Here is a 21,360-nt window from a genome sequence, read left to right as displayed (position 1 = left end):
CATCTAGCACCAACAATCATTCCATGGTCAAAGTCACTTAGATCACATTTCTTCCCCATTCTGATGTTTGGGTCTGAACAGGAACTGAACCTCTTGACCGTGCCTGCACGCCCTTATGCATTGAGTTGCTGTCACATGATTGGCAGATTAGATATTTGCATTAAAGAGCAGGCGTACCTAATAAAATGGCCACTGGGTGTCTGTACTTTGATACTAAGTGAACGACAGCGCCACCTACTGGTTGTGGTAGCATGAGCGTACGGCAATCACATGACAACAATGACTCATACAGTCACTTACTTAGCAATATAATGCTGAGTCGGCTCTTCCGGCCTTTCAAACTATGCCACCACGACAACCCCCAACAACCCCGAGTAACCTTAACCTGGTCACGGGATAATTTACAATTACCAAATGGCCTACCCAGTACAGAATTTAAACGCAAACAACAGGAATTCTGCAGATGCTGGAAAGTCAAGCAACATACATCAAACTCACTGGTGAACGCAGCAGGCCAAGCAGCATCTGTAGGAAGAGGTACAGTCGACGTTTCAGGCCGAGACCCTTCGTCAGGACTAACTGAAGGAAGAGTGAGTAAGGGATTTGAAAGTTGGAGGGGGAGGGGGAGATCCAAAATGATAGGAGAAGACAGGAGGGGGAGGGATAGAGCCGAGAGCTGGATGAAAGGGATGCCCCTTTTGCCAATCACCTGTCCAGCTCTCGGCTCTATCCCTCCCCCTCCTGTCTTCTCCTATCATTTTGGATCTCCCCTCCCCCTCCAGCTTTCAAATCCCTTACTCACTCTTCCTTCAGTTAGTCCTGATGAAGGGTCTCGGCCTGAAACGTCGACTGCACCTCTTCCGAGAGATGCTGCCTGGCCTGCTGCGTTCACCAGAAACTTTGATGTGTGTTGCTACCCAGTACAGTATGTCTTTGGACCACAGGGGGAAATCAAAGGACCAGGAGAAACCGCACTCATTCCCCATGCGGAAACTCCTTACAGAGGGCGCCAGAATTGAACCCCAAACTCCGGAACGCCCCCGAGAAGCTTAGCGGCGTAGAGCATAGAAGTGGGCCCCTCAGCCCTGCTCATCCGTGCTAACCCTGTTGCCCGGTGTGCAAGCTCCGTCTGCCTGCGCTTGGCCCTCAGCTCTCCTCACCTCTCCTGTCCACGTACGTACTGAGACGGACTTTGAACATCATTCACGTGCCTGTTTCAGGCGGCTCATTACGAATACAAACCCCCCCGCGCCCCTTTGTGTGAAGAAGCTGCCCTGATTTCTCTTTTAAATCACCCGCCTCTGATCGTAAACCTTGTTTTTAAGTATCCCCCTTCCCTGGGGAAAAAGGCCACGTGTTGTGTCCTGGTGAGGGGTCTCGGCCTGAAACATCGACTGCTCATTCTGCTGCCTGCCCTGCTGAGTTCCGCCAGCACGTTTGTGTGTGTTGCTTTGGATTGCCAGCGGCTGCAGACTCTCTTGTGTTTATGTGCTTCCTCTTGTTTGCCAGCTTGCAGTCATTGGGATTAAAAACCATTTGCCACTGCTCTGTCACTCAGCCAGGATCGGAACCGGGTTAACTATTACTGACATGTGTTGTGACAGTTAAAGTTTTGTGGCAGCAGCACAGTGCAGGAATTAAAAATTACTGTAAGTGTGAGGGGGTTTTGACTTTTATGTTACTGCGGAGGCTAATTAAAATGGCATCTTTGTTATGTTAATGTGGGGAATGCAGCTTTGTTGTGTTAAACTTTGAGAAAGTTTGCGCTAGCAGCTTGTTTTGGTTTAGAGGGTGATAAGGGGGTGCTATTGACCAATTGGGATAGTTGTTATGTTTTTGGTGTATTTGAAGATGCTGCATGCGCGGGGTTTTGGGGCAGAAGGCGGGAGAGTGAGGCAGAGGATGGACCAGGTGCTGTGATGTCCGCTAACGGGATCAGACCCCGAGAGGGGCGTTCGGCGGGGAGAGGAGACGGAGACGGACTCGTGTGGAGCATCTGGTCGACCACTGTTGTTGGTCCCAGGCGGCCGGTCGAGGTGGTCCGAGGGGTCGCAGGGTGAAGAAGAAGGTCCTTGAGCTCCAACTGTTTGTGCACGAAGAGATTGAACTTTGATAAGTGTGGCGCCTTTTATTTTCCTTTTACATTTTATTCTCTCTTAATTATATAGTTCCAGTAATATCTATAAATTGTAAATCATTTAATCGTATCTGGTGTATTGCTGGTTATTTGGGCGGGATGGGTACATCACACAGCATCCACACAAACTAATTACCCAGTTTGGCGGGGTTGAGGGCTGTTTCCCTAGACGACAGCGAGCCGAGCGACCCTGAGGGTGGCCGGGGGGGGGCTACATAAGTTACAAATGATGGTCTTATGGGCCAGTTCCCCATTTCCCTCGGTTCAATAACGTTTCGGAATGTTGGGTATTTCAGAGACTTTATGAGGTGTTGGAACCATTCCTAAGGCAGTTGGAATCTGTCCAAATCGGAAGCGAGACAGGGACCAAGGCCAGGCAGGTAGGCAGAGGAGGTGGCCTGGCTTCTGGTAAAAAAAGTGAAATCAAATTCTAACATAGGATTGGAAGATGTAGGATCCTTGTGGATAAAGTTAAGGAACTGAAGGGTAAAAAGGCCCTGATAGGTGTTATATACAGTCCTACAAATAGTTGCCATGTTATGCGACGTTAAAAGTCTGTTGCGTCGCTTTTTCCGAGCTCTGTGCCCAAAGAACTGGGGTCTCTGAGCACGCAGCCAGTGGCCAGCTCGCAGCTTATGATCTTCCGTCTCCCGCAATGCACCAGCCCCAAGTCTGCCCGCCTCCAGACCCACGAAAATCCTGCGCCCTGAAGGCACGCTACTCTTCCAGGCCGCAACCTTGGCATTTTGAAAAGTGGCCGGTCATGAGACCCCGAGAGCGGGTCCCATTTTCACAAATAACTTTATAGTATCCAGGATGTGGGCTACAGATTACAATGGGAGATAGAAAATGCATGTCAAAAGTGCAATGTTGGGATAGTCCTGGGGGATTTCAACATGCAGGTAGATTGAGAAATTCAGGTTGGTGCTGATTTTGATTCCCAAGGGAAAAGAATTTTTAGAATGCCTATGAGATGACTTTTTAGAGCAACTTGTGGTTGAGCCCAATAGGGGATCAACTACTCTGGATTGAATGTTATGTAATGAACCGGATTTGATTAGGGAGCTTGGGGCAAAGGAACCCTTCGGAGGCAGTGATCATAACATCGAATTCACCCTGCAACAGGAGAGGGAGAAGCTAAAGTCAAATATGTCAGTATTACAGCGGAGTAAAGGGAATTACAGAGGCATGAGAGAGGAGCTGGCCACAGTTGATTGGAAAGGGATACGAGCCGGGATGACAACAAATCAGCAATGGCTGTAGGTTCTGGAAACAATTTGGAAGGTGCAGGATAGATACATCCAACAGAGAAATATTCTAAAGGCACAATTGTACAATCATGACTGACAAGTAAAGTCAAAGCCAACATAAAAGCAAAAGTGAGGGCATACAACAGAACAAAAAGTAGTGGGAAGCTAGAGGATTGGGAATCTTTTTAAACCAGCAGAAGGCAACTAAAATAAGCCATAAACAGAGAAAAGATGTAATATCGTCTTGCCAATAATATCAAAGATACCAAAGTCTTTTTTTTCAGATATATAAAAAGCAAAGATGAAGTAGTAATGGTGAACATGGAAGTATCAGATAAACTGAACAAGTATTTTGCAACAGTCTTCACTATGGAAGACACTACTGATATGCTGGAAGTTTGAGAGCATCAGGGGCCAGAAGTGAGTACGGTTGCTATTATTAGGGAGAAAGTGGTTGGGAAACTGAAAAGTCTGAGGGTGGATAAATCACCTTGATCTGATGAAGCACACCCCAAGGTCCTGAAGGAGGTAGCTGAAGGGAATGTGGAAGCATTAGTAATGATCTTTCAAGAATCACTAGATTCTTTGAATAGTTCGGGGGGACTGGAAAATTGCAAATGTCACTCTACTCTTCAAGAGGGAAGGAAGGTAGAAAAAAGAAAGTTTTTTTCTGACTTCAGTGGTTGGGAAGGTGCTGGAGTCAATTGTTAAGAAGGAGGTTTTGGGGTACTTGAAGGCACATGATAAAATGGGGCAAAATCAGCATGGTTTCCTCGGTACCCATTTCCAAGCACATTAAAACTATGCCCCCTCACGTTAGCCATTTCAGCCCTGGGAAAAAGCCTCCGGCTATCCACACGATCAATGCCTCTCATCATCTTATACACCTCTATCAGGTCACCTCTCATCTTCCATCGCTCTAAAGAGAAAAGACCAAGTTCACTCAACCTATTCTCATAAGTTACACCCTCCAATCCAGGCAACATTCTTGTAAATCTCCTCTGCACTCTCTCTATAGTATCCACATTCTTCCTGTAGTAAGGTGACCAGAACTGAACAAAGTACTCCAAGTGGAGTCTGACCAAGGCCTTAAGCTGCAACATTACCTCTTGGCTCTTGAACTCAATCCCACAGTTGATGAATGCCAACACACCATACGTCTTTTAACAACACTATCAACCCGTGCAGCAGCTTTGAGTGTCCTATGGACATGGACTCCAAGATCTCTCAGATCCTCCACACTGCTAGGAGTCTTACCATTAATATTATATTCTGTCTTCATATCTGACCTACCAAAATGAACCACTTCAGACTTACCTGGGTTGAAGTCCATCTGCCACTCCTCAGCACAGTTCTGCATGATATCAACGTCCTGTTGTAACCTCCGACAACCCTCCAGACTATCCACAACACCCCCAACCTTGTGTCATCAGCAAATTTACTAACCCACCCTTCTACTTCTTCATCCAGGTCTTTTATAAAAATCACAGAGAGGAGGGGTCCCAGAACAGATCCCTGCGGAATACCACAGGTCACCAACCTACGTGCAGAATACGAACCACCTCCAGCAACCACCCTTCGCCTTCTGCGGGCAAGCCAATTCTGGATCCTCAAAGCAAGGTCTCCTTTGGATTAAATCATGAAATATAGATGGTACTTGGGTTTATCATTGGCTTTTACAGCACAGAAACAGGCCCTTTGGCCCATCTAGTCCATGCTGTACTATTATTCCGCCCAATCCCTTTGACCTGCATCTGAACCGTAGCCCTCTAAATCACTTACTTGTCCAAATTTCTCTTAAATATTCAAGTCAAACCCATATCTACCACTTCTGCTGGCTGTTTTACACTCTCACCAACCTCTGAGTGAAGAACTTCCCTCTTAAACATTTCACTTTTCACCTTACTTTCTGAAGGAGCCTGGCATGGGGAACCTTATCAAATGCCCTACTGAAATCCATATAGACTATATCCACTGCTCTACCTTCGTCAGTGAATGCAGCTTCCGCTGGGTTTGGTGTTGGAACCGCTTATTTGTACGCTGTATGTCATTGATGATGGAATTGATGCTTTTGTGGTCACGTTTGTGGATGACACAAAGATAGGTGGAGGGGCAGGTAGTGTTGAGGAAATAGAGAAGCTGCAGAAGGACTTACACAGATTGGGAGATTGAGAAAAGGGGTGGCAGATGGAATGCAGTGTCAGGAATTGGATGGCCGTGCACTTTGGTAGAATAACTAAAAGGACAGACTGGGGAGAGAGCCAAAAATGAAAGATGCAAAGGGATTTGTGATAAACCTGCTTCTGACTCTGGATCAAGCAGCTTACACCCGAGCTCTGTACTGCAATTTGAAAACAAGTTCCACAGACATGCTTAAGCTCTGCTCAATCATTGTGATGAGATTGTTATCAGCTATTTTGTCAGCCTCCTCTCACTTGCGTAAGCGTATGTGGAAATCTTTAACTCCCTCTGCTATCTTTCGTTCACCTTCCCATTTGTGATTGTAAGGGGCTTTTTGCATGCACTATTGGGACTTTTGAAAACAACACACACAAGATGCTGGAGGAACTCAGCAGGTCGGGCAGCACCTACGGAAATGAATAAACGGTTGATGTTTCGGGCTGAGACCCTTCATCAGGACTGACGCTGGAAGAAAAAGGTGGAGGGGGGAGGGGAAGGAGGCTGGCTGGAAGGTGAAAGGTGAAGCCAGGTGGGTGGCAAGGAAGCAAGCGGATAGGAGAGGAGAGAGGGAAGGGGGAAGGGACCCGGGGGGGGGGGTGATCGGCAGGTGAGACGAGGTAAGAAGCCACAATGAGGAATACAAGAAGAGGCAGGAGGGAGGTTTTCTATCGGAAGGAGAAATCAAAGCTGTGAGCTTGGAGGCTACCCAGATGGACACCTAACTTGGCTGTGGGGTGGGAAATTCAGAAAGCAGTGATGCAAAGATGAAAGGGAAGGTTATAAGAGTATTAAGTAGACGGGGAGTTCAAGTTTAATCGTCATTCAACCACACGAGTACCCATGAATACAGCCAGACGAAACAGCATTACCCCGGGGCCAAGGTACAAAACACAGTACCAACCATCACACACAGCACAAGGCACATGTAAGGTAACAAGCACATACAGTATAAGACAGCAGTAAAATACAGTAACACACACAAAAAAATAGCCCAAGTCCCTGAGTCGATGAATATTGCAGCAGTTTGCAGTATTTTACTGATCCCTTAGATTTGTTTAAATTTATTTATTGAGACATAGCGTGGAGTAGGCTGTTCTCGCCCTGCAATACCCCATTTAACCCTAGCCTAATCACGTGTCAATTTACAATGACTAATTAACCTACCAACCGGTACATGTGGGAGGGAACCCGATCACACGGTCAAACCCACACGGTCACGGGGAGACGCCTTGTGCTGTGTGTGACTGTTGGTACTGTGTTTTGTAGCTTGGTCCCAGGGTTATAGACATAGAAAATAGGTGCAGGAGTAGGCCATTCGGCCCTTCGAGCCTGCACCGCCATTCAGTATGATCATGGCTGATCATCCAACTCAGAACCCTGTACCAGCCTTCCCTCCATACCCCCTGATCCCTTTAGCCACAAGGGCCATATCTAACTCCCTCTTAAATATAGCCAATGAACTGGCCTCAACAGCTTCCTGTGGCAGAGAATTCCACAGATTCACCACTCTCTGTGTGAAGAAGTTTTTCCTAATCTCGGTCCTAAAAGGCTTCCCCTCTATCCTCAAACTGTGGCCCCTTGTCCTGGACTTCCCCAACATCGGGAACAATCTTCCTGCATCTAGCCTGTCCAATCCCTTTAGGATCTTATACGTTTCAATCAGATCCCCCCTCAATCTTCTAAATTCCAACGAGTACAAGCCCAGTTCATCCAGTCTTTCTTCATATGAAAGTCCTGCCATCCCAGGAATCAATCTGGTGAACCTTCTTTGTACTCCCTTTATGGCAAAGATGTCTTTCCTCAGATTAGGGGACCAAAACTGCACACAATACTCCAGGTGTGGTCTCACCAAGGCCTTGTACAACTGCAGTAGTACCTCCCTGCTCCTGTACTCGAATCCTCTCGCTATGAATGCCAGCATACCATTTGCCTTTTTCACCGCCTGCTGTACCTGCATGCCCACTTTCAATGACTGGTGTATAATGACACCCAGGTCTCGTTGCACCTCCCCTTATGCGGTCTCGTTTGGCGGTATTCATGAATGGTTGATTAACAATTAAACTTCATCTCCCGAACTACTTTTTGCTTTCCTAACTTGTCCTTTGGTTTTTGTGTCACTGCTTTCTGAATTCCCTTCAAATTACCCACCCCTCTTGCCAAGGTAGATTTCTGTCTGGGTAGCATCCAATCTGATGGCATGAACTTCTCCTCCCTCTCCCCTCTTCTTCTATCCCCCACTCTGGTCCCTTACCTCTTCTCACCTGCTTCTCACCTCCCGCTGGGCGCCCTCCTCCTTCCCTTTCTCCTATGGTCCACTCTCCTCTCCTGTCAGATTCCTTCCTCAGCAGCCCGTTACCTTTCCCATCTGCCTGGCTTCACTCATCCACTTCCAGCTAGTCCTCCTTCCAACTCAACTTAAACTTGATGGAGGAAAATAAGCTACAAAGATCACTTGAGATAGCAAATTTAAGTGGACTGTATCCGAATATGTGCCACATTTGTAACAAGGTGAATGAATTGAAAGCACAAAGAGGAGGGAACAGTGATGATCTCATTGTCTTTATGGAAACAAGGAAGGAACGTCACTAAAAGTGGGAGTGAGATATTCCAGCACGGACAAACAGCAAGGGTAAGGTAGGGGAGGGGGTGGGGAGGAGTTACTATGAATACAAGGGTATAGTACAGTGGCAAGAAGTGATATCAGCTCGATGAATCATGATGTGGAATTAGAATCAATTTGAGTCAATCTTGGAACATACACACGACAAAAGTTATTTATGGACATTGAATAACAGTTGTCATTTTGAACAGGACCTGAATGAGGTTGTGAAATGCTATGTAATAGGGCACTAGATTAATTACTGAAATGACTCAATTTGCAGAGATTAAATCATGAAATATAGATGGTACTTGGGTTTATCATTGGATTTTACAGCACAGAAACAGGCCCTTTGGCCCATCTAGTCCATGCTGTACTATTACCCTGCCCAATCCCTTTGGCTGTATCTGAAACGCAGCCCTCCAAATCTCTCCCATCTGCTTACTTGTCCAAATTTCTCTTAAACCCTAATCCACACTTCTGCTGGCCCTTGTTCCACACTCTCACCAACCTCTGAGTGAAGAAGTTCCCCCTTAAACATTTTCACTGTTCACCCTTAACCTTTGACCTCTGGTTCCAGTTTCACCCAACCTCGGTGGAAAAAGCGTGTTTGCATTTACCCTATCTATACCCCTCATAATTTTGTATACCTCTATCAAATTTCCTCTCAATTTTCTACGTTCCAAGGAATAAAGTCCTAACCTATTCAATCTTTCCTTACAACTCAGGTCCTAAAGTCCTGGAAACATCCTTGTAAATTTTCTCTTTCAATCTTATTTACATCTTTCCTGTAGGTAGGTGATCAAAACTGCACACAAAACTCCAAATTAGGCCTCACCAATGACTTATACAACTTTAACGTAACATCCCATCTCCTGTACTCAGTACTTTGATTTATGAAGGCCAAAGGCCAATGTGTCAAAAGCTTTCTTTGCAGCCTTATCTACCTGTGATGCCACTTTCAAGGAATTATGGATCTGTATTCCTAGGTTGGTTCTACCACACTCCTCAGTGCCCTACCGTTCACTGTGTAAAACCCAACCTGGTTGGCCCTCCCAAAGTCTTGTCCGTGTTAGATTCCAATCCCTGTACTCAATCCTTTGCCCATTTCATCACATCAGTTCATGGGGGTAGGACGAGGGGAAAAACAATAGCAGGATGTAGAATAGAGTGTTACGGTTACAGAGAGAGTGCAGTGCAGGTGGGCAATAAGGCACAAGGCCACATGAGTAGACCATGAGATCAAGAATCCATCTTATCATACCGGGGTGGGGGGGAGCTGTTTAGGAATAAAGACTTGTCTTTGAGCCTGCTGTCAGGCTTTTTGTATCTTTTTACCCGATGGGGAAGGAGTTAGAAGGGAGGATGTCTAGGGTGGGCGGGGTCTTTGATTGTGTTGGCTGCTTTACCGAGTCAGCTAGAAGCATTGGCAGAGTCCATGGAGGAGAAGCTGATGTACTTCTCAGCTCCAGTTCCTTGTCGTCTCCATGACAGAATGACCCCACTCAACTCTATGGACCAAGGGAGGTCCTGAGCTTCCCCAGCCTTTCTTCAGGATTTTTTCCAAGGTTCTCTGGGCCAACAAAGTTCTTAAAGTCTCCCATGTTATGTTTTCTCTTCCAAGTTATATGCTGTGCTTCCAAGTACACTGCAGTCTCTGAGCTATACGATCTTGCAATGCTATGAACCTGGATCCCAAGATCTCTCAGCTCAGCAACCCTGATCTTGATCTTGCTCTTAACAGTACACTGTCTGCTTTCATTTGCCCCACTGAGGCGCAACATCTCACATTTATCTGAGTTAAACTCCAGATGGCATCTCTCAGCCCATATCTGCAACCAATCAATAACGCACTGTATTCTTTGCCAGTCATCTACACTCGCCACAACTCCACCAATCTTGGTCTCATCTACGACCTTACTAACTCACTTATCTACAGTTTCATCCAGGTTATTTATATACATCACAAACATCAGAGGTCCCAGTGCAGATCCCTGTGAAGCACCAGTAATTACAGCCCTCCAGCCTTCGACCACTACCCTCTGCCTGCATACTATGAATGGTAGAGAACTGGGGAGTGTAATGGAACAGCGCGTGCACAGTGCAATAAAGTCAGCATCGCAGGTAGACAGGGTGATGGAAAAGACATTTAGCACACTGGCCTTTATCAGTGATGGCTCGGAGTATAACTGTTGGGATATTGCACTGTACTCATTGCTGAGGCTGCTCAGAGCACCGTACACTCTTAAGTTTTGATCAGGTTTACAAGGATGTTGCCAGGACTGGAAGGTGTGAGCTATTGGGTGAGGTTAGCCAGGGCTAGGTCTTTATGAAGAGAAATTTGGGCAAGTACGTGGATGGGAGAGGTTAGAAATAGAAAGACTATCGGGGTAAATGCTCACCTTTGAAAACAAAAAGTGCAGAATCAGCCCACAAGACATAGGAGCAGATTTGGGTCATTCAGCCCGTCAGGTCTGCTCCACCACCCTTCCATGGTTGATTTGTTAACTCTCTCAATCCCATTCTCCTGCCCTAACCCCGTAACCATTGACATCCTTCCTAATCAAGACCATCGACCTCTGCTTTAAATATACCCACAGCTGTCTGTGGCAATGAATTCCACAGATTCACCACCATCTCAATAATGAAATTCTTCCTCATCTCTGTTCTAAAGGGATGTCCCTCTATTCTGAGGCTGTGCCCTCTGGTTCTATACTCACCCATTACTGGAAACATCCTCTCCACATCCATTCTATCTAGGCCTTTCAGTATTTTGATGGATTTCAGTGAGATCTGCCCTCATTCTTCTAAACTCCAGTGAGTACAGGCCCGGAGGCACCAAATGCTCCTCACATGTAAATACTTTGTGTCTTGTTTTACCGCAGTTGGCACCCAGCTTAATGGTGCATTACCGATTAAATACTTTCATTCCCAGAACCATTCTCGTATGTTAACCCTATCATTTCCAGAACCATTCTCGTATGTTAACCCTTTCATTCCTAGAACCATTCTCATGAACTTCCTCTGGACCCTCCCCAATGCCAACAAATCGTTCATTAGGTAAGGGGCCCACAGCTGCTTACAATTCTCCAAGTGCTGTAAACAGCCTCAGCATCGCATCCTTGCTTTCATATCCTAGTCCTCTCGAAGAGAATGCTAACATTGCCTTCCTTACCCCCAACTCAACCTCCAAGTTAGGGAAACTTGCACAAGGAACCCTGAGTCCCTTTGTGCCTCTGATTTTTATGTTTTCTCCCCATTTAGAACCAACATGCATGACCATACACTTCCCGACACTATATTGTATATTCCCTCCACCTCTTCTTTGCCCATTCTCCTGATGTGTTTAAGTGCTTCTGCAGACTCTCTGATGCCTTGACACCTATCCTTCCATCTATCTCCACATCAATCACAAACATGTCTACAAAACCGTCAGTTCTGTTATCCAAATCGTTGCCATGTAACGTGAAAAGAAGCAACGAGTTCTGAGGAACATTAGTCACCAGAAAAGTCCCACTTTATTTCCACTCTTTGCACCTGCCAGTCGGCCAGCCTTCTATCCATAACCGTATCTTTCCTGTAATGCCATGGGCGCTTATCTTGTTAAGCAACTTGTCAAAGGCCTTCTGAAAATCCAAGTAAACAGCATCCACTGACTCTCCTTTGTCTATCCTCCCTGTTATTTCCTCAGAGAATTCTAACAGTTTTGTCAGGGAAAATTTTCTCTTAAGGAAACTCATCTATGCGTTTCAATATTGGATTGGTTTCAATGAGAAACCAACGCCCTCCCCATCTTTCTAAACTCCAGCGAGTAGTGCTAACCAGGCCCAGAGCTATCAAACTCTTCTCATACATTAAGGAAGTTAAGGTATTCAAGGAAAATTGAAGAAGGTTTCCCCGAGCATTATTCAGAAACTTCCCTCCGTCTTTGGCGCTGAGTTTGTTGATTTCCCAGCCCTTATCTGGGACGGAGGAGGAAGATGTATCACTTCAGAGGAGCCGTCCATGGTGCATGCTACAAATCCAAACAGCTCCAGCCAAAGCGGTCCTTAAAAGAAATAGTGATTTCTTTAGGCAGTTACTCACGTTCAAATCTCTCTTTTATTCGTGGCTGGTCTTCTCCTAAAATGTGCTACGTCCTCTTGGCTCTAATTTGATGGACTTTCCCAGAGAGTGTCACTGATATGTCAGCGGCTGAAAGTAGCAACATGACTGGGTCTTTCCCATCACCCAGGCCTGCTGACTCATAACGCAACAACAGGGGTTGTAATTGTGCTGGAGATCAGTAAAAGTAACGGTGGAACTTCCCTTCCTCCCTCTACCCCGGCGCCTCATTGTTTCTGTTTAACCTCGGGGAGTGATAACACAAGGCCAGCCAGAGTGACTTCCACGGTCAGGCAGCAAGTAGTTTCAGTTCTCTGTTGGTAATCTCTCACCGAGAACAAATGCAGTACAGGCCCCTCCGCCCACAATGTTGTGCTGACCTTTTAACTAAGATCTGCCTAACCCTTCCCCCCCACATCAGTTTTTATCATCCATGTTTTCTTTCCACACACCCACTACTCTCTGCGTAATTAACTGCCCTTGACATCGCGTCTTCACCTTTCTCCAATCACCCTCAAGGGTACTGGCTATTTCCGTCCGTCCCGGCACTCTATCTGTGCTGTTTATCATTTTATACACCTCCGTCAAGTCACTTCTCACTCTCCTTTGTTCCAAAGAGAAAACTTCCATCAGACCCGCAGACTATAAGATAGAGGAGCTGAATCAGGCCATTTGGCCCGTCAAGTCTGCTCCCCCATTTCATCATGGCTGATCCATTTTCCTCTCAGCCCCAATCTCCTGTCTTTTCCCCTGACGTCCTGACTAATCAAGAATCTATCAACCTCTGCCTTAAATATACCCAATGACTTGGCCTCCACAGCCACCTACAAGTCAGCCCACCAACCTCCCTCGAACCTCCTCCAAGTCTAACACTAGTGCGTGTGTCAGATTTCCTTCAATCCCACTCTGAGTTCGGGTCCTAGATCTTGGGAAGTTTGTCCCTTCCTCTTTCTTTCCCTTAACTATCTCCCATTAATAATTGAACCCTATCAATCAAATGGGTGGAAGGGTGGAGATGCGTCTCTACCAAAGGAGGTGTAAGGCACTCCTTCCCTCTGCTAACCTACAGGTCACCCTTGGGCAAGGTGTAGCACCTGCTTAGCCCCCGATCAGGGTCATGTGAAGCCATGGGGGCAGGTGGTGGATGGTCGTACGAGCAGCCGGTGCAGATCACAAGTCCTGGTTATGTGACCACTGACACCAGGCAGACAATCTCTGAAGAGTATTGATAATGGCTGGGGTCACCCGTCTTGTAAAGACACTGCCCAGAAGAAGGCAATGACAAGTCACTTCTGTAGAAAAGTTTGCCAAGAATAGTGTTGGTCAAAGACCATCATTGCCCACATCATACAACACGGCACATAATGATGATGTCATATGACATGGCACATAATGATGATGATGATCAATTAAAATTAGTGAGTGAATCTAGGACAAGAAGGCACAGCCTCAAAAGAGAGGGACGTCCATTTAGAACAGAGATGAGGAGGAATTTCTTAAGCCTGAGGATGGTGAATCTGTGGAATTCATTGCCACAGACGGCTGTGGAGGCCAAGTCATTGGATCTATTTAAAGCAGACAGGTTTCTGATTAGTTAGGTATCAAAGGTTTTGGGGAGAAGGCAGGAGAATGGGGTTGAGAAGGATAATAAATCAGCCATGATGGAATGACAGAACAGACTCGATGGGCTGAATGGCCTAATTGTGCTCCTTATGTCTTATGGTCTAAGCCCTCACCTGAGAGACCTGGTTTTAGGGATTTGTTTGAAGGCCATTTCTGAGAAGAATGATATTAAGTACGCAAGTGAGTGTCCCCTCAGACTACAGACTACACTCACTTGCCCAGAAAGATGCGAGGGGAATCCAGTCCATGGTTCAGAGGTGAAAGTAAAGCCATTTGAAAGTAAAGCGAGCGAGAGAGAGAGAGAGAGAGAGAGAGAGAGAATAGATAGAGAGTGAGACAGAGAGTAGAGAGAGAGAGAGTATAGAGAGAGAGCGAGAAATGGTGCTTTGTTGCCGCTTGTGTGTGGGAGGAGAGGGGCTTTACGGTTGTGAAGTTTTTGTCATTCATTCTTTGAGGTTTTCTCTGTTTTGTGGATGTCTGCGGAGACAGTAGGAGTTTCAGGCTGTACACTGTATACATTCTCTGGCGTTAAATGCAACCATTGAACTATGAGGGGCTGTATTATCTTTTCACTTTAAGATGCAGCTGGTAGCAGGCCTTCCTGGCCCACAAGCCCAATTACACCGGTCTGACCAATTAACTTATCAATCTGTATGTTGTTGGAACGTGGGAGGAAACTGTAGCAGCTGGAGGAAACCCACTCGGTCATGGGAAGAACATGTAAAGGCCTTACAGAGACTGGCAGGAATTGAACCCAGGTTGTTGGTGATGCAATAGTGTTACCCTAACAGCTTTGGTTCCTTACGGTTGTTAGAGCCGGGGGTGGTGATGGGGACAAGCTCCCACCACCTATTAAATGCACCCAGTGGTGTGCATCTCAAATAGCCTTTGACAACCAGCTCCAGCTCCTGGCCTTCACGGGTGGCTTAGCTACTGGGCCCAGCGAAACCATTTCTACTGACAGGAGAAGGGGCAAAGGTGGGTTACTGGCACCTTAAAACCAGTCGCTTCGGGCAGATGGGGCTTGTCAACCGTGGTTGGCAGCTCATCTAGGAGAAGGAAAACTCTGATCTCAAACCTCCGCTGCCTTGTAGCTATAATCACTTGGGGAAGGGTTAGGGAATTACCCTGAGAGAAAAATCCGGAACTGGAACCTCTATGGCAGTCCCACATTGAGTTCAACTCTGACAGGCAACTCTTGCGACATTGCTGTTGCCAAACTGGATCGGTCTCTGCCGTTCCTTTGGGTTCATCAGCTGTGTGGAGAGTGGAAGCCTGCTACATGGGCAATAGCTTGCTCTCCATATCGTACTGCCCAGGCTGGTGTGCCTAGACAGCCAGGACACAACATCCATGGCCAACCCTGACCGACAGAGGCCTCAACGGCTGTGGTAATGGTCAGTGCTAATAGGCTCTGATTACTAGTATGAACATATAGGTAAGACATTTGTTATTTTCACTGCCTGTGGACAGCAGCCAAGGCGTATGAGTTTTCAACTGTATTAAACAGAGGTAGGGGTCTGGCAGTTCCTGTTAGTAACTGAAAACATTCTATTCAGATGCATCTCCGCTTGGCATGACAACTGCTCTTCCCAGGATCGAGCTTAAGATCATAAGACACAGGAGAAGAATTAGGCTATTAATTCCATTGGGGCCCAGGACAGCCCTATTCTCATTTCTACCATCAGGGAGGAGGTACAGGAGCCTGAAGACACACACTCAGTGATTCAGGAACAGCTTCTTCCCCTCTGACATCCGATTTCTAAATGGACAGTGAACCCATGAACACTCCCTTCACTGCTTATTTATTATCAGTTCGGTTTTTTCACTATTTTTAATTTAACTATTTAATATACACATGCTGTATATACACTGTAATTTATTAATTTTTTTTCTATTTTATCACATATTGCAATGTACTGCTGCCTGTAAGTTAACAAATTTCATGACACATGCCAGTGATATTAAACCCGATTCTGATTATTCAGCCCATCGAGTCTGCTCTGCCATTCGATCAGAGACTGCGGAGAGCTGAGACCACCGCCCAGCCTACCACGGAAACCAGCCTTCCCCCAGTGGACTCCGACTACACTCCTCACTGCAACCAGCAGAGCCGACAGCCCCACCCACCACCCCGGACATTCTTCCTTCTCCCCCCACCCACCCACCCCACAATCGGCAGAAGATATGAAAGTCTGAAGATAAGCACCACCAGGGTCGAGGACAGTTTCTGCACCGTTGTTAAAATACTTCGAATGGACCTCTTGCCGGTGACTGGTGACCGCCTGACCTCGCAATCTACGTCGTTGTGGCCCTTGTACCCTGTTGGCTACCCGCACTGCATTTTCTCTGTAAGACTAAGATTTCCCAGTGGCCATCCATTTCAATATGACTTCCCATTGCCACACCGACATGGTCCCCCACACCCATGCACCCTCCCCCACTGCCCCAAGCCTTTTTTTTATTTTCCCCTCTTCTGGTGGTCTTTCAGTCCTTCCCTCCTCCCCCTGCACTCTCGTGACCTGCCCATCACCTCTCCCTGGCTCCACAACTCCTTCCCTTACTCCAATGGTCCACAGTCCTCTCCTATCAGATTCCTTCTTCATCGTCCTTTTGCCTCTTCCACCTATCACCTCCTGGCTTCTCACTTCTTCCCCTCTTCCCCTCTTCCCCTCCGTCTCCAACCCATCTACCTTGCCCCATCACCCGGTCTCGCCTATCTCCTTGCTCTCCTTTCACTCCCCCCCACCCTCTTATTCTGGCCTCTTCCCCCTTCATTTCCAGTCCTGGTGAAGGGTCTAGGCTGGAAATGTCAACCCTTTATTCCTCTCCGCAGAAGCTGCCTGACCTGCTGAGAATCCCAGCATTTTGTGTGTGCTGTTCCATCTGCAGATGCACTGTGTTAGATACGATCTCATCTGCTTAGTGTCATTGAAACGAAAGATAAAATCTTCGATTAATCCATCCTGCATTACTTATCAGATTTCTACACCACAATCTATACCTAACCCGTATCCTTCCTGCTTTATTTATAGATCTATGTCAAAAATAACACTCAGCCGATAATGGCTGAAAATATATCTTGTACTTGGAGGACTGTTTAAATTAGGTGGGCACTGCTTTGTAGAGACTGGTAACACTCATCAAAGTTGCTGGTGAACGCAGCAGGCCAGGCAGCATCTCTAGGAAGAGGTACAGTCAGTTAGTCCTGACGAAGGGTCTCGGCCCGAAACGTCGACTGTACCTCTTCCTAGAGATGCTGCCTGGCCTGCTGCGTTCACCAGCAACTTTGATGTGTGTTGCTTGAATTTCCAGCATCTGCAGAATTCCTGTTGTTTGGGTTTGTAGAGACCTATTGCTCCATCTCACTATTCCAGGATTCAGAGATCTTGGGACAACTCTCTCAGTATTGAGAGCATTATTGTTTTCGAGCGCCTCACTGGTGCAGAAAAGCTGGACTGGAGATTCTGCTCTCATGGGTATAAAACCACAAGAGGGCAGAAGTTTAATTTGAGAGGAAGGGTGTCTGGCAGGTAATTGTTTTATACAGTTCAGTATAGGAGAATTTGGTATGTTTCCTTTCGACTTTTATCAATGCACCATAGAAAGCATTTGGTCTGGATGCATCAAATTCAAAGTAAATTTATTATCAAAGTACATATGTGTCACCATTTACAACCCCGAGATCCATTTTCTTGCGGGTGTACCCAGCAAATCCATAAGAGAATAATAACCATGATGAATCAATGGAAGACACATTGCGGCTCAGTACGACAACTGCTCTGCAAGACTTCGAGAAACTGCAAGGAGTTGTGGACGCAGTTCGGCCTCCCCTCCATGGACCCTACCTACACCTCTCACTGCCTCAGTGAAACAGGCGGCAGAATCAAAGACCCTACACACCCCAGACATTCTCTCCTCTCCCCTCTCCCTTCAGGCAGCAAGTACAAAAAGCTGAAAGCACCTTACCACCTGGACAGCTTCTATTCCAGTTGAGTGGACCTCCTGCATGATAAGATGGATTCCTGACCTCATGATCTACCTGGTTATGATCTTGCACTTTATCGTTTACCTGCACTGCACTTTTTCCACTAGCTGTTACACTTTATTTTGCATTGTTGTTGTTTTACCTTATTTTACTCGTGAACCATGTTAAGAACAATTCTCAGCCGATTATGGCCGAAGGAATATCTTGAACTTGGCGGGCTGCTTCAAAAAGATAGCCGCCGGTTTGCAGAGAACTATTGCTCTGTCTCACTATTCCAGGACTCAGAGCTCCCAGGTTACACCGGTTCCGCAGGTGGGTTAAACCCGCTGAGGGCGGCCAGCCAGTGGGCCTCGTACTTCAGTCAGGTAGGGGCAAACCTGTTCTAGCATGAAAAGCCAGCTCTGGTGAACCGGGGCGGATGAGATGTTATTGTTTATTTATTCATTATTGAGATAATAAATAAATTTATTATTATTATTTATTATTGTTTTAATTTATTATTATTATGTTTATTAAATTTATTATTTATTATTTAAATAAATTTATTATTGGGATACTGCATGGGACAAGCCCTCCAGCCCTTTGGGTCACACCACCCAACAATCTCCCAATTTAATCCTAGACTAATCAGTTTGCAACGAGCAATTGACCTACCAACCAGGAGGTTTTTGGACTGTGGGAGGAAACCGGAGCACTTGGAGGAAACCCACGCGGTCACGGGGAGAACGTACAAACTCCTTACAGACAGCGGTGGGAATTGAACCCGGGTCACCGGTACTATAGAGTGTTGTGCTGATCACTACACTACCGTGAGATCCAAACGGCCAGGAAGGCGGTTCTGTAACGCTCCGTGGAGAGCGAAGGGCATGACGAGGCACAGAAGACGTCACGGTCACCCACTGCCACCAGGGAAGACCCCAGTTTGTGACGGTTGTTGGTACCACTGGGCTTGGGCTTCGGAGATCGTGAGGGCAGTGGCTTTTGCATTTTAAAAACAGGTCTCCAGCACAGGTTTCCTGTCAGCATCAAACCCGACAGACAACCGCCAGTTCAATTAACTGAGTAAAGATCTGATCTGTATGAACAGTGTGCAAGGCAGTCTTGTCACAGCATCTCGGTTTATATGACAAAAATAAAACCAACACCAATATCAATACAAGTATTGGAAAGATCCTTAAAATTGGCAGCCCAACATACATACCTAATGTGAGCAAAGGGGATTGGTGTAGATGGGATTAAGATTGGCATGGATAATGGAGACCAAAGAACCCAATTCCATGTGTTTTTTTCTCTGCTTTTATGACTATGGACAATGTAAGAGCATCTTGTCCAGAGGAAATGCAATGGGTCGAGAGTCATAGTGTTACAGGAAAATGCCCTTTGGTCCACATGGTCCACGATGACCAAATTGTCTACCTGCACTGTACTGAAAGTTACTCTTCTTTTAAAATTTATTGAGATACAGCACAGAACAGGCCCTGTAGCATGCACAAAATGCTGGAGGAACTCAGCAGGCCAGACAGCACCTATGGAAAAAAAAATAGTACAGCCACCATTCCGGGCCGAGACCCTTCCGCAGGACTGGAGAAGGAAAAGCTGAGGAGTAGATTTAAAAGGCGGGGGGGGGGGAGGAGGGGAGACCCACCAGGTGACAGGTGAAACCGGGAGGGGGAGGGGTGAAGTAAAGAGCTGGGAAGTTGATTGGTGAAAGAGGCAAAAGGGTTTCGGCCCGAGATGTCGACTGGACTTTTTTCCATAGTTGCTGCCTGGCCTGCCGGGTTCCTCCAGCATTTTGTGTGTGTTGCTCGGATTACCAGCATCTGCAGATTTTCTTTTGGTCCTTTGAGCTGCACGGCCCAGCAATGCCTCGATTTAGTCCCAGCCTCATCACAGGACATTTACAAAGACCAACTAATCTACCAATCAGTATGCCTTCGGACTGTGGGAGGAAACCAGAGCACCCGGAGGAAACCCACGCGGTCACGGGGAGAACGTACAAACTCCTTACAGGCAGCGGCGGGAACTGAACCTGGGCCGTCTGTACGTAAGGCATTGCGTTAACGACTACGCGACAGTGCCACCCCTGTAACTTGCCCGCATGTTGACCAAATCCCTTTGAGCCTTTCCTATCCTTGTTCAAAGTTCAAACTATGTCAAAAAATAAAACAAGGCAAGGCAATAACAATGCTGGATAAAGTACAAAATCTGCTGAAAAAGTGCAGTGCAGGTAAACGATAAAGTGCAAAGGTCACAACGAGGTAGATTGTGAGATCAGGAATCCACTTTATTGTGCAAGGGTCTGACAACGATGGGGTAGAAGGAGTATTTGAGCCAGGTGGATAGAGGTGGTACCTTGGATGTCTGGCAGCAGTACTCTACCCAGTGGGGTGAACGGGTGTCACTGGTCCGCATCCATCTCCTAAATCCCTCACGCCTGCCCCCAAGTGGCACACCCCGACACACAATTTCAGCTGCCGGGCTAAATGACGTGAGTGGGTGGTGCTAACGTGGTGAAGAACGTCCCCGGCCAGGGCGGATGAGTTCCTCAAAGATCTGCGACGGCCACGTGTCCGAGGCCAGGGCGGGCCACCCAGTCGCAGGACATCGGCTGTGGTCTGGCCTGGAGAGGGATGGGCACTGCCAGACCTCACCAGCTCATGACATGCGTTAGCGCCCCTGGGCAGGTTGCGGGGATCCGAACCGTATTGAGTCAAAAAGTCACCTATTACTGTTTCGAGGACAAATAAACGGAGGGTGGAAGCAGGTGTCTTTCCTCTGTGTGATTCAAATCAAATCAAAATTAACCACACAGGAAATGATATTAAAAAAAAGCTTGCAGAGCAGAGCAGAGCGTGAGGCACCTTAGTTCTGTATCCAGTGTCACAGACACGGAGATATAGCTAGGGTGCCAGGGAGGTTTGCACAGTACTGCAGTGAGAAGAGCTGGCCCAACCCTTGCCTCCAGTCCCAACACCTTTCCAATCCGCCTGGCGTGGCGTTTAAATCATCCAAACTTCAGGCCGTTCCTCGCTCTAAGAGCCGGGTCCTGTCCCATCGATAGTCGTCCCTCAATGACGGATGCTGCTTTTCTTTGAGGGAGCAATCCATGTAAAATGTACTCAGAGGTGGAGAGGGTTTTGTCTGCGATGGGCCAGCCTGTGCCTATCGTTTCCTGTTCCTGGGCATTGGTGTTTCTACACTGGTATGTGCTCATCTGAACGTCTCTTAATGCGGTAATGTTCCAATTGCACCCCGCTCACCAGCTTCCTCCGACAGCTCGACCCCTATACTCATTTTAAAATGTTCACCATCACCTCCTCAAAGGCAATTCGGAATGTGAGATAAATGCTGGCTCTTTCCCACTCAGTCGGGCAGTCGACCCTGCCTCACCACAGTCCACTGGACCCACTTGAAGACCTTATACATTGGAGGGTAGGAGAATGAAGACTGACGTAAGAACATGAGGAATAGGAGCAGG

The 21,360-nt window shown here is 46.9% G+C and overlaps 1 protein-coding gene and 1 long non-coding RNA gene across 12 annotated transcripts in view; one reads left to right on the top strand and one right to left on the bottom strand.

The window, feature by feature from the left end:
* LOC134352612 (probable G-protein coupled receptor 132) overlaps positions 1-12,410 on the bottom strand; it is a 51,143-nt gene extending 38,733 nt beyond the window's left edge. The window contains exon 1 of one of the 10 annotated variants that reach the window (XR_010019419.1): positions 12,254-12,410. Coding sequence is in view for 1 of the 10 variants with exons in the window: in XM_063059909.1 (XP_062915979.1) it covers positions 499-525 (27 nt within the window). In the remaining 9 variants the exon portion in view is untranslated. Of the gene's footprint in view, positions 1-487; positions 617-12,253 lie in introns of those variants that run through there. The other 9 variants (XR_010019417.1, XR_010019416.1, XR_010019418.1 and 6 more) reach the window with 9 other exon arrangements.
* LOC134352613 (uncharacterized) lies at positions 827-16,236 on the top strand. 2 transcript variants are annotated; one of them, XR_010019422.1, is made up of 3 exons: positions 827-925; positions 4,858-5,007; positions 15,883-16,236. It is a non-coding gene; the product is annotated as an uncharacterized LOC134352613 (long non-coding RNA). The 2 variants fall into 2 exon arrangements; XR_010019421.1 differs by lacking the exon at positions 827-925 and adding an exon at positions 3,678-3,807.
* The last annotated feature ends 5,124 nt before the right edge of the window (positions 16,237-21,360 follow it).

This window comes from Mobula hypostoma, chromosome 10 (assembly GCF_963921235.1).
Source record: "Mobula hypostoma chromosome 10, sMobHyp1.1, whole genome shotgun sequence".
Lineage (NCBI taxonomy): Eukaryota > Metazoa > Chordata > Chondrichthyes > Myliobatiformes > Myliobatidae > Mobula > Mobula hypostoma.
The sequence above is the reverse complement of the archived record's forward strand: the minus strand, read 5'-3'. Positions and strand labels throughout refer to the sequence as shown.